Source organism: Fusarium phalaenopsidis, assembly GCF_050370095.1.
Source record: "Fusarium phalaenopsidis strain FUZ10S chromosome Unknown contig_32292, whole genome shotgun sequence".
Lineage (NCBI taxonomy): Eukaryota > Fungi > Ascomycota > Sordariomycetes > Hypocreales > Nectriaceae > Fusarium > Fusarium phalaenopsidis.
In genome coordinates, this window is record NW_028145410.1 from 2,618,242 (window position 1) to 2,630,097 (window position 11,856).

At 54.0% G+C, this 11,856-nt stretch overlaps 5 protein-coding genes across 5 annotated transcripts; 2 read left to right on the forward strand and 3 right to left on the reverse strand.

Moving 5' to 3' along the window:
* Positions 1-534: 534 nt before the first annotated feature.
* On the reverse strand, positions 535-2,117 carry LRP88_05093 (uncharacterized protein; the record flags this gene model as incomplete). Its single annotated transcript, XM_083241655.1, has 3 exons — positions 535-1,583; positions 1,631-1,716; positions 1,765-2,117. 3 exons carry the CDS (start codon positions 2,115-2,117, stop codon positions 535-537), a joined length of 1,488 nt encoding a protein of 495 aa, XP_083102803.1.
* Positions 2,118-4,222: 2,105 nt separating this feature from the next.
* On the reverse strand, positions 4,223-5,244 carry LRP88_05094 (phospholipase C/P1 nuclease domain-containing protein; the record flags this gene model as incomplete). Its single annotated transcript, XM_083241656.1, has 3 exons — positions 4,223-4,404; positions 4,459-5,118; positions 5,175-5,244. The coding sequence occupies 3 exons, from the start codon at positions 5,242-5,244 to the stop codon at positions 4,223-4,225; spliced, it is 912 nt and encodes a 303-aa protein (XP_083102804.1).
* Positions 5,245-6,515: 1,271 nt separating this feature from the next.
* On the forward strand, positions 6,516-7,821 carry LRP88_05095 (PQ loop repeat-domain-containing protein; the record flags this gene model as incomplete). Its single annotated transcript, XM_083241657.1, has 5 exons — positions 6,516-6,629; positions 6,689-6,788; positions 6,971-7,460; positions 7,511-7,560; positions 7,613-7,821. 5 exons carry the CDS (start codon positions 6,516-6,518, stop codon positions 7,819-7,821), a joined length of 963 nt encoding a protein of 320 aa, XP_083102805.1.
* A 1,174-nt stretch (positions 7,822-8,995) lies between these two features.
* Positions 8,996-9,685, reverse strand: LRP88_05096 (uncharacterized protein; the record flags this gene model as incomplete). The annotated part of the gene is made up of 1 exon (XM_083241658.1): positions 8,996-9,685. The coding sequence occupies one exon, from the start codon at positions 9,683-9,685 to the stop codon at positions 8,996-8,998; it is 690 nt and encodes a 229-aa protein (XP_083102806.1).
* Positions 9,686-10,559: 874 nt separating this feature from the next.
* Positions 10,560-11,850, forward strand: LRP88_05097 (aspartate-semialdehyde dehydrogenase; the record flags this gene model as incomplete). The annotated part of the gene is made up of 4 exons (XM_083241659.1): positions 10,560-10,590; positions 10,684-10,938; positions 10,991-11,731; positions 11,783-11,850. The coding sequence occupies 4 exons, from the start codon at positions 10,560-10,562 to the stop codon at positions 11,848-11,850; spliced, it is 1,095 nt and encodes a 364-aa protein (XP_083102807.1).
* Positions 11,851-11,856: the final 6 nt, after the last annotated feature.

Here is an 11,856-nt window from a genome sequence, read left to right on the forward strand (position 1 = left end):
CTTGATACAAGAATAGACTTGGTTATTAGAGAACTTTGTATCTAGCTTCCAGTCTCCCACCCAAGCACCTGCAACCCGGGACATGAGTTGCCGGTTTCACCTGGTTTCAAGACCTTCATCATGATACTCCAGTGACATGTAGACTCAGCCAATACTTGGCTAAGAAGCAACAGATCCTACCCCTGGAATTCACAAAGTACAGTCACACACTCACTTTCACAACTTCAAGGACAGGCAGCTGAACATAAACATATCTCTTACAATTGTGTATCATGATGACTAGACCTACCTTCTAACCAACCTGCCAACCGACCGACCAATACCCAGTCCTTGGCGGAAACTCGCATTCAGGCGCTTTCCCATTTGTTAGAGCGTAGACCTGATGCGCAAACTCGTACCCCTCTAGATACATCTTCACCCAATTACCGGAATGCGTCGGCTACGACTCTTGACATGCCACTCCTTACTCATGCCATAGGCCACCAGGGCATAACACAAAGGTAGTGGCTTTGTTGCTGCTTCCCTTGGCCCCAATTATTTGGTGCCGTCATCGGCCTCCGTCTGGTTGCGAGACTCACCGTCGACCGACGCTGCTTGGAATCCACCAGCACCGCCGCCGAATCCTCCTCTGCCACCTCCGAAGCCCCTACCACCGCCGAAGCCGCCTCCTCTGCCACCACCCTGACCGCCCTGGCCGCCCTGACCACCCTGGTTACCACCTTGATTGCCGCCCTGAGCTTGGTCTCCGCCCTGAGCCTGGTCACCTTGGGCCTGATCGCCTCCTTGGGCCTGATCACCGCCTTGGGCCTGATCACCACCTTGAGCCTGGTCTCCCTGAGCTTGATCTCCCTGGGCTTGGTCTCCGCCCTGGTTCTGGTCTCCCTGGTTCTGGTCCTGGTTCTGGCCCTGGTTCTGATCTTGACCGCCCTGGTTTTGATCTTGGTTCTGGTCACCATTCTGACCACCCTGGTTTTGACCTTGACCTCCGTTCTGGCCACCATTCTGACCACCTTGGTTCTGGCCGCCCTGGTTCTGGCCGCCCTGGTTCTGGCCTTGACCGCCATTGTTACCACCGTTGTTGCCGCCGTTGTTGTTATTGTTGTTACCACCGCCGCCGCCGCCACCTCCCACAGTGATGCGAATGCAATCATCTTGGGCACCTCGCTGGGCAACGGGCATGAGAACGGGCTGATGGTTGGATGCGGAGGCCATGGTGCAGATACGGTAGTTACCAGCGGGGAGACCACCATCAACGCTGGCTGTCAAGAGACCCTGGCCGTTACCGGCATCGTTGACTCCCTTGAAGAAGGCGAATTGCGTGGGGTCCAGGGGAGTGGTAGGGTTCAAGGAGTTGCCAGTGTCTTGGACAGTGATATGTGTGTGACCAATGATGTTGCCACCACCATCGAGATCTTGAGGAGCCGCATAGTAGGTAGAAGTGGCATTGGTGAAGGATCCAGGGGCAAAGTTGATCATCTGGACTGAGATATCAAAGTCCTGATTCGCTTGGATATCGTCACCGTTCTGGGGGCTCGTAAAGACGGAGGAAACCATGTTGTTGGCCGAGGGGATCTTGCCCATAGCTGCAAGGGGTTAGTCAAGGAGTAGAGGCTTGTGAGTTGAGACTTACGAATGCCGTTGCAAGATCCATCACGGTTCTGCTCACCGTTGGTCAGAGTCTGACCATTGCAGAAGTTGATGAAGTTGGCATTATCCCTTGTTCGAGTTAGTTCTGTTGTCGAGCATGGAAGGGGTTATACATACGTCGCGGAGGCTGCTTGGCCGTCTGCACCAGGATTGTTACCATCTTGCTGGGAGCCAGTTTGGACGTTGTTCGCGTTCAAGGTTGTACCGCCGCCGCCGCCGCCGCCGCCTCCGTTGTTGTTGTTGTTGTTGTTGTTGTTGTTGTTGTTTCCGCCATTATTGTTGCCACCATTATTGCCTTGGTTGCCGCCATTATTACCGCCGTTGTTGCCGTTACCACCACCGAAGCCGCCACCGCCGCCGAATTGTCGTCGTTGAAGTGCGCGAGCAAAGGGGTGTCTCCGCTGAACCGCAGCAGCGTCTGAAATAGCAGCCATGCCCAAGAGGGCCACGATCACGCCCTTGACCTGCATTGTCGAAGTGGTATTGTCAAAGACAAAAGTAGATAGAGAGTAGGTTGAAGGAGATTTTGGGGTGGTTCCAGACCGGTTTGAAAGTAGAAAAAGACAAGAAAGGAATGGTCACAGACACAGGAAGGCCAACTTGGGTCTCAAGAAAGGAACGAATGAAAGAAAGGAGACACTACCAGAGTTGAGGAGAAAAGAAAGAATCTGGTCAAGGATAGGAACGAAAACAAGAGGGTTTAAAGTATGAAGAGGATGTGGAGGAAGAGCCGGAGAGAGAGTTGCCGAGCCATGACTTATAACAATCACAGACACCCGAGCGTCTCGGGCTTGCACATCAGACGGATCTCATCTCGGCGGCAGAGGGGGCCGAGTCTAGGGTCGCATTTCCGTGACGAGGGTTAAAGCCGGACAGGCATCTTTGGTTGCTAAGGAGTTCGGCCACGAGGGAGAGGGAGACTGGGGGGAGGGAGCAGATCAAACTTGACGAGAAACACCACGATTTGGCATCGTGGGGCACTAGCTGCGTCTAAGGAGTCGGTATGCGAGACGGGGGACAAGACTGATTGCCAAGACGGGACGCCCAAGGGGGTCGGCTTAGACCGTTAAGAGGTTGGACCAGGGGTAGAGAGGCCAAGATGAAGCCTTTCAGGTGATGTAACAGCAAGCGTTGAGAGTGTTAGCGAACAGTAGGGAAATCAAGGGTGTCAGCTAGCGCTTGGCTTGGCCGAGAAGAATCCTATAGCTACGGTGCTGGTGAACGAAAAAGTCGACGGTGACGGTTAGTGAGGATGCAAGAGTCAGGAAAAAGAAGCCGTTGCGTCGTTGAAGTCGTTGATGCGGCTGCAGGCGTCTCAGCCGGTGCCTCTTTCCCTCTGGGCGTCCTGCAACCCGGGGCTGAGGGGTTCAGGGCAGCCAATCAGGGTCCTTGCCGAGACGCAGCTACAGCGGGTGGCTCAGGAACTCCAGGCACAGGGCGTTTCGAGGGCTGAGCTCTGAGACGGCGACGCTGGGCGCGAGTGTCGGAGAGTTTCCACCCTGTGACTTGAGAGAGAGAGAGAAAAAGAGAGAGAACATTTTTATCGTTGCTAAATTTGTCTTTGTTGACCTGGGTCACCGTCGGCCGCATCTGATCGACGATTTGTTTCTGGCATGGGGCCATTGAGTGGTTGACAAGACCTCATTTACACAGGTAAATGCGCATCATCATCTTCAATAGCCGCCAAGCTGTCAATTGATCGGATGACACTCACAGATGGTTCAATTGCGCTTCCAGACACACAAGACGAATCTATGAAGCAAAACAAGTCTATCATTAGTCTGCCCCTGGCCCTAAATGCCATCCATCTCTTTAGCTTGCCCCGTAGTCTTTCAAAGCTGTCATGTGTCAAAAGACAGGAGGATTCATCCGCTCTTTGTCAAACATGTCCCATCTGTCAACCTAAGAAAAAAGCCATGCGAAAGTTCCTGATTACCAATTTCGTATCGCCCATATGCCTGCCCAAAAACTGTGAGCGATATAGTTGCTGACAATAAGTCCTGTTGCAGAAGTGTCGCAGAGTTGCTCGGCTCGAGTAAACCCCAGATAGACGAAGCGGCTTGGGTCCCCCGTGGCGATGTAACCGTCGAGGTTGACCTGCGACGCACAATGCCTCTCTTGAGGGCTTTTACCAAGACTTGCCGAGACCTGCCTTCTTTTTCTCAGGTTTCAATCGATGAAACTCGCTTTGCGTGCTCGCATTGCGGTGGCGGGTTCCCCCTCGTCTCAGAGTCCCCAGTTGGTGCGACGCTGACTCGGGGTGGACGAATATTTCGTCCTTAGCTCCCTCAACTATTCCATGGATTGTGTCTTTCGGTCAATAAGCGTAATTTAGACGGCAAGCAAAGACACCAAAGGTTCATCGCCTTGTGACGTTGAGGCCTTGGCATCCATATTGGGATCAGTGTTGAACACTTGTTGTTATTGCCAAGCACGAAGACACAATCCAGCGTTTAGACATGATCTAGAATTCAGACATAATCCAGACTAAGTGGCCATTCAAATACCTCTACGTGCTTCCTTCTGTTCATTCCCCGTTGGGTCTTCACTGATTCTTCGTATCTTCATAAACGCATTATAGCTCACCGGCAGCCTGCTCCGCCTCGACGTCATTGTACGTTTCAACGATGCGATCCAACCAAGCCGCCATCCGGTAACCGGCCAGAGCCACCTGCCTCTCGATAACCGGGGCAGCCTTCTCAAAGTACTCGCCTCCGAGCTCCTGGCCGACGATGGCAGCGGCACCTTCAGGCAGAACTGCGATCCCTGGTCAATAATTGAATCTAATAGTTTCACCCGGCACCGACTTACCGTGAGTGCAGACGAGGGCGTTAGCCTCTCGCGACCAAGCGAGGGCGGTGCTGACGGGGTCGTCAAAGTTGAGGTCCTTCAACCAAGTCTCCTTCTCCTCGGCAAAACGTCCATCAGTAATCTCAACGGCAAGCTGTCTGGCCCAGTTGCCGGCAAGCTCAAAGGGATCGCCGTGCAGACCGCCCAGCAGCTTCTCAGCAATCGAGCTATCCCAGACGTGGTGGAGGTTAAAGTGGCGACCGTCAAACTTGACATAGAGGCCATTGCCGCCCTTCTCGACGTTCTCGTTATGCAGAGGCTGGTGGAGGTCGCCGACAAAGTGCACGACAAACTTGGCCGCCTGGTTGCGCTGCCAGAAAGGCAGATTGGGCTCGAGCGACTGCTTGGTGTAGTTGGCGAGGGCAGTAATAACGCAGCCGTCGTCCTTGCAGTCGCGCTCAAAGTCGACGCTGCACTGTTCAGGCGGGCTGTCGTGGGCGTCGATGAAGTGGAACGTCTTTGTGTATCGGCCCCAGTCGGTGTAGCGGATCGAGTCGGCCCAGCTGGCTATCTTGGCGATGTAGTCGGGGCCCTCATTGTAGAGGAGCTCCTTGAGATGAGCTTCTGTCGCGTTGGAGACGAAGTGGCTGGCGAGGTAAGCGGTGGTGATGTGACCAAGACCTGTTGCGTCAATGTTAGCACGACAGGTTGCACAGCTCGAACCGTTCTGTACGCACTGCCCCATGCGATCGTCGCAGGCAGGTTGGCGAGGCAGAGGGCCAGCGCGCTGCCAGAGAGAAGCTTCATGATGGGTGGAATGCGAGATGGATGATATGGATCAGATATGGGGCTCAAACAATGGAGGCGCTGACGTGGGAATGCAGCTTATATATGCTGCCGGTCGCGCGGATGAGAATAGGATGACGCTGAGATGCAGAGGCGAGGCAGAAAGGCAGATGCAAGCTCTATTGAAACCCTGCAGCAGAGCAGGCAAAGTCTAGATTCAATCTACGCCTCTGAATGGCGATGCAACCGCGAGCTATGAGCTGGGCGACGGATGACTGGCTAAGCTGGATCATGGAATCGATAGCTTCCCGCGGGGCGACAGCTTCCGGTTGGCTGTGAGGGCAGGCTGCTGGCTGCCCGGACAAGCTGCGGCCAGTTGCTAGAGGAACAGGGGTTCGTGAACTGGAGGCGGGACGGGCAGACGAGACATGGCGAATCATGAGGACATGTGCGGTGCCACGCGAAACGGGGGACAAGGCCATGGCTGGCTGGAGAGGGACCACGAGGCTTTTGGATGTTCAATAGCTTTGATTGAGAATGGAGGCTTTGTACGGATACAGCGTGCATGCACAGTACGCATGTACCTCTGCAAAGCTGAGTTTGTTGTTGCTGTTGTCCAACCAGAGCAACACAGCATCATCTCTTCCGCATCTCAAGACCCTTAGAATGACACTGAAGAAACCCTGCATGCTTTCCAATAGCGACATGCGCCTCAAGGCAACTCCGAGGAATGCGCCCCAAATCAAGGATGCTCCCCCTCTTTTTGTCTCGATTGGATTGACCATCTCGTTCGTCTCCCAACAGTTCCCCATTTTTTAGCTCACAAGATCTGCCCCAAGTGCGTCACAGCGGAGCCTCCGCCGATAAGCCTTGACCAATGCAGGCGGTTCAGTTGGCAACAAGGAATTGGCAGCGTGATAAGGTCCATGGGCTGAGGAGCCGACAACGGGCTTTCAGCTCTGGGCATGACTCTGACTGGGCAATTCTCTGCTCTTGTATCTAATCTTTACCAACTCATAAGCTTGACAGAATCTCAAACCTGTGAATACGACTCGTATCGACTCGACCCCTCAACTTCGCATCGTCGCGTCGCTCGGCCTCCGTCGTCCGTTGGGTCACGGCAGAAGATCAACTCCATCCATCTCTCTCTTGTCTGCCCTCGTGATACCCACCTTTGTCGCACCACACCCTTCCTTCTCTCTCCTCTTCTAACTTGCTCTCCCTCCTCCCTCTCTTTTCGTTCACCTCTCTTTCTTTGAGCTCCCCCCCCCCGACTACCTCGACTTTGCGATATGCCACTCCTGGCCACAACTACGTTTGCCGCCGCGGCGCGGTCGATACCCATCACAGAGGCCGTGTCTGGCATTTTTGGCAGCATCAGCTTGACCTCTTGGATATGCCTTCTCGTACGTCCCTCCTCTCGCGTTCCCGTCGCATGCGCCTGGGCTACACTGACACTCTCCAGCTCCCTCAGCTGTTCACCAACTACAAGGCCAAGAGCGCTGATGGCCTCAGCATGGCGTTTCTCGTCGTCTGGCTGCTGGGCGATGTCACCAATCTCGTCGGTTCGTACTCCCCCAGCACACGCGCAGAAATTTCCGATTCAGCCAATTTGTTACTCAACGAAACAATGCCATTCCTTGCACCTTGAATTTGTTATCGCTCCCTGGAAACTCTGAAAAAAAAAAATTCACTTTGGTGGCTTGCGCCAACGACCGCTGTCAACTCACTAATTTCGACTCGACAGGTGCCTTGTTCACCCGCCTAGCTCCCACGGCCGTTGCATTGGCAGGCTACTTTTGCATTGCCGACCTCGTCCTCATCAGCCAGGTGATCTACTACAACGCCCTCAACGCCCGTCGAGCTCGCCGCGCCGAGAACGAGGACCCCTCCGAAGAGTCGCCCCTCATTGCCAGCCAGCGACGGCGGCGGAGCTCTTCCTTTGGCCTCCCGGGGTCCCAGCGCCGCCATGCGACGCACACCGAGTCGTCAATGGAGCCCCTGAGGAAGATTGTCACGGGCGAGGATGAGACTCCCGACAGCAGTCCCTGGATTCACAATGCTCTGAGTCTGCTGGCTGTGTATGTCATTGGATTTGCCGGCTGGTTTGTCTCGTACAAGGTCGGTGCTTGGGACGGTGCCGACCCCGGCACTCCCGACTCGCCTGATCACGCCAAGACTGGTATCGAGATTGCTGGGCTCACGCTTGGATATTTCAGTGCCGCTCTCTATCTCTGGTACGCTTATCTCGCAATGCGATCTGGTATTTTTGCTAACAAATTGCCAGTGCTCGAATTCCCCAGATTATCAAGAATTATCGAGAAAAGTCGTGCGAAGGTGAGATTCTCACATTCCAAAACACAGGGCTCGGCGAGACTAACCTGCACAGGTCTTGCCCTTCTATTCTTCATGCTCTCCCTGAGCGGAAACCTCACCTACGGCATCAGCCTCGTCGCCTACTCTCAGGACAAGGGCTACCTCCTCAACGCGCTCCCCTGGTTGCTCGGCTCCCTGGGCACAATTGCCGAAGACCTCATCATCTTTGTCCAGTTCCGAATCTACTCCAACGGCGACCGAAGTAGCGCCATTGCGGCCTAATGTGGCAAACTACGAACAGCGGTGAATAGCGAAGAGGGCCGATGGTCTAATGTGCATTGGATTGGCGTTTGGTTATTGGTACAACCTACAAGGGGATTTATGGATGACTGGACTATAATCAGTTCATGATTCATCCTCAAGTAGACTGGCATATGGCATCTTGCTTAGATCATGCTACTGCATTGGTATCATGTAATTTTTCCTTTTTTATTTGGTTAGAGATATTCGATAAGATTGCATTGGGAACATCTGATGTCATACCACTTTGAAGTCTCATCCACAGTTGCAAATTCGAGGCCTATCTCCTCAGTGCCCACAAGACTGCAACCAGGTCACGACGAGGGGTTGGGGCCAATTAAAATGCATCAAATGAAAGGTACTTAATGCCACACCTAAATTACATGGTGATAGAAGTCCCAACAATATTGGCTGTTACAAATCGCGACATTGCACAAGCGGCAGCCGTACCTAGTCTGCTTCCGGCTTTGGCAGTTACTGCTGAGCTCCTGGAAGGGACTTGTTTTCTCACCTTTTGACCTTATCTGCCCCTGCCGAAAGCCCTTACAAGCAAGGCAGGCTGAGTTTACCTTGCGATAGACATGATTGACCTCTCGATTGATGTGAACACGCTGTAAATTAGGGCTTTGAAGGTCACTCTCGTCGCCTGCTCTGTAACGTTGCCGCGACTGGCTTTTCTGGGCGTAGGTGTTAAATAACTCGTTGTAAATGCATTCTCGCCACTCTTTCTGAGTTGTGAATCGCTTCCAACTTGGCTCAGGACCCCGTAACTGAATAACGTAGCTATTGACGAGTGCAACGTCAAGCAAGAAGGTCCAGCAAAGAGCCTGCCAAGGGCCGCGGCGCAAGGGATGATCATACGCATAATATGACCTCAATTGATCGCCCCGATCAACGTGATTCATCTCATCATTATACTCGGCGGCAACAGTAGGGATAGAGATATCCTTAATAGCTTCATCGCCAAAGAAGCGGGGGATCTGACGGGCCTCGGGCTTCTTGGAGGAGGGCTTCTTTCTGCGGCGTTCAACGCGCTCCTCGCCGGAAAAAACGGTCGTAAAGAACAAGACGAGGCGGTTATCCTTCCAAGCGACTTGGTTGACCTTGTGAGATGAAGAGAAGACAAATTAGTAAGAGATTTATATGTGAAAGCGTCTTAGCGTGATACCTGATTGTCAGCCGTAGGGATCACCTTAACCTGGTTAAAGTCGTAGCTAGTACCTAGCCTTTTATCGCCTCTGAGATCGTGAACAAGCTCCTCGTTGATGCCGCTGTTAGCTCGAGCCGTGCCTGTGGCTCCGTGGCCATGCATGCGGAGGCTGCGGAAGAGATCTGCCGACGAGAAGAGGTTATCGACGAAGACGTGATATGTCGCTTTTGGCAGTGTATTTGCTAGGGCCACGACGACGCTTTGAGTCGAGTTCAAGGCGATAGGCTCGTCTGAGGAGCCCTCTTGTGTCTCTTGTGATCCTTGCGTGCGGCGGGTGCAGCGGCGCTTTGCGGGAGGAAGCTCAACACCAACGGCGCCGTATTGTGCGCCCGTGATGTGCCAGAACCAGTGGATAAAAAACCCTTGCTGTGCAACAACCCAGATCCTGAAGCCTCGAGGAATAGGCTTGCCTTTGACGACTGTTGTCTCGTTGGACCTGCCTGTGAAGCGGACCATACACTCATCTATAGCGAGATGAGAGCCCGGGATGAAGATCTCCGCCGACGCAGCTTGTATATGATTAGACCACTCGTCACAGGCTTGGAATACCTTCGGAAGAGGCCCGGTCTCGTCGATCTTGGTGTAGTCAAAAGGGCGAAGGTGGCGGTGAAGGATCTGAAACTTCCAATAGGGCATGAACCTGATGATAGAGTGTAAAGGGCGCTGTTCCCCCGGCTTTGGAGTACTCCAATGGCTCTTGATAGTCTTTTTCCTTATGTAAACCCATATAAATTAGCACTCCAAGCCATACATATACTTCTGCAACAGAGGTCCCTTGCCAAGCTCGCAGCCTTGCCTTCCTTGTCATCGGGGTATTCCAGCTATCGACAACCTCATTTTCCTTGAGCCAAAGAAGCCAGCTTTGAGTGTATTGGACCCATCTCTCAACGAGGGAGATAGGAAGGAAAAGCTGGAAAAGCTGCAGCGGCGATGGCGGCGGTGTGTTAATGTGCAAGTTGCGTGTCTCTACGGGGAAGGGTTCAAATTTGGTGCCGCGGGCCTTATCGGCCGGAAAAACAGCCACCCGGGTCGGGTCATTAGGGTGCATTTGATGGCTATGATTTTCCTTGATAAAGCTCATGTCATCGTAGGCATTGAGGGCTTGTGCCTCTTGTGGAATTGAGAGCGTAGCCATTGTTCAGTTCAAAATAATTTGTATGTGACTTTGGCTGTGATAGCTTCATTGATCAAACTTTTTATACCCCGCTTGTACTAAGGCTATCACGTGGTCAAGGTGGGGCGAGGTACGCGTTGCAGTCTTGTGGGCACTGAGGAGATAATTAGACGGGGTCTCGGCCCATAAATTCCAGACTCACAGTGGGGCCCTCCGTCGCCGACCCGACTCCGATGGCGGGGGGAGGTTTTCCTATGGCGGGGTCTGGCCTCCGAAGACAAGACTCACTCGACTCGACGGCTAAAATTTAACGCCTACATCTTCAAACATCTCCCGATTCACTTGTTGAGCGTTTCCTACGTTTTCAATTGACCGTTTAGAGACATTTCTTTAATCATGGCTCCTGAATTCCCTACCAAGAAGTGCGGTACGTCCTCCTACTCTTCTACATTACCCCTCCATCACCATATCCATCTCGCATGATACCCTCAACCTCCAACCAAGACTAACTCGACCTCAGGTGTCCTCGGTGCCACTGGCTCCGTCGGTCAGCGCTTCATCCTCCTCCTCGCCCAGCACCCTCACCTCACCCTCCACGCCATCGGCGCCTCGTCCCGCTCCGCGGGCAAGAAGTACAAGGATGCCGTGCGGTGGAAGCAGGCGGCCCCCATGGGCGACGTCGCCGAGATGGTGGTGAGGGAGTGCAAGGCGGACCAGTTCAAGGACTGCGACGTTGTCTTTAGTGGTCTTGACTCGGACGTCGCCGGCGACATTGGTATGTCCTTCTGCGGTAGACCAGAGGCAATTGCTAACTGTAACTCCCTCAGAGCTCGAGTTCATCCAGACCGACATCCCCGTCTTCTCCAACGCCAAAAACTACCGTCGCGATCCCCTCGTCCCTCTCGTCGTTCCCACCGTCAACCTCCCTCATCTCGACCTCATCCCTCACCAGCGTTCCGTCCGCAAGCTCAACAAGGGCTTCCTCGTCTGCAACTCCAACTGCGCCGTCATCGGCCTCGTCATCCCCTTTGCTGCCCTCCAGGCCGCCTTCGGTCCCATCTCCACCGTCTCCATCGTCACCATGCAGGCCGTCTCTGGTGCTGGCTACCCCGGCGTCTCTAGCATGGACATCATTGACAACGTCGTGCCCTTCATCTCGGGCGAGGAGGATAAGCTCGAGACCGAAGCTCGCAAGATCCTGGGCCGCCTCGACGAGTCCGGTACCGCCTTTGTCGAGCAGGACGGCCTCCGTGTCTCGGCCACCTGCAACCGCGTTCCTGTCATGGACGGCCACACGGCCTGCGTGAGCTTGAGCTTCGAGCGCAAGCCTGCCCCCTCGGCCGACGAGGTCCGTGAGGCCCTCCGCAACTACACCTGTGAGGCCCAGACTCTGGGCTGTCCCTCGGCCCCCGAGCCCGCCATCAAGGTATTTGGCGATGACCAGCCTGACCGGCCTCAGCCCCGTCTCGACCGTGACCTCGGCCGTGGCTACACTGTCAGCGTTGGCCGTGTGCGCCAGGATGAGGCCGGTATCTTTGACATTAAGTTTACTGCCCTGAGCCACAACAGTGAGTTCTGCTACCACCAGTTTTAAGGTTCTTAATTGCTAACTATTATAGCTGTCATTGGTGCTGCTGGTTCGTCGATATTGAATGCTGAGGCCGCCATCCTCAAGGGCTACATCTAGATGTCT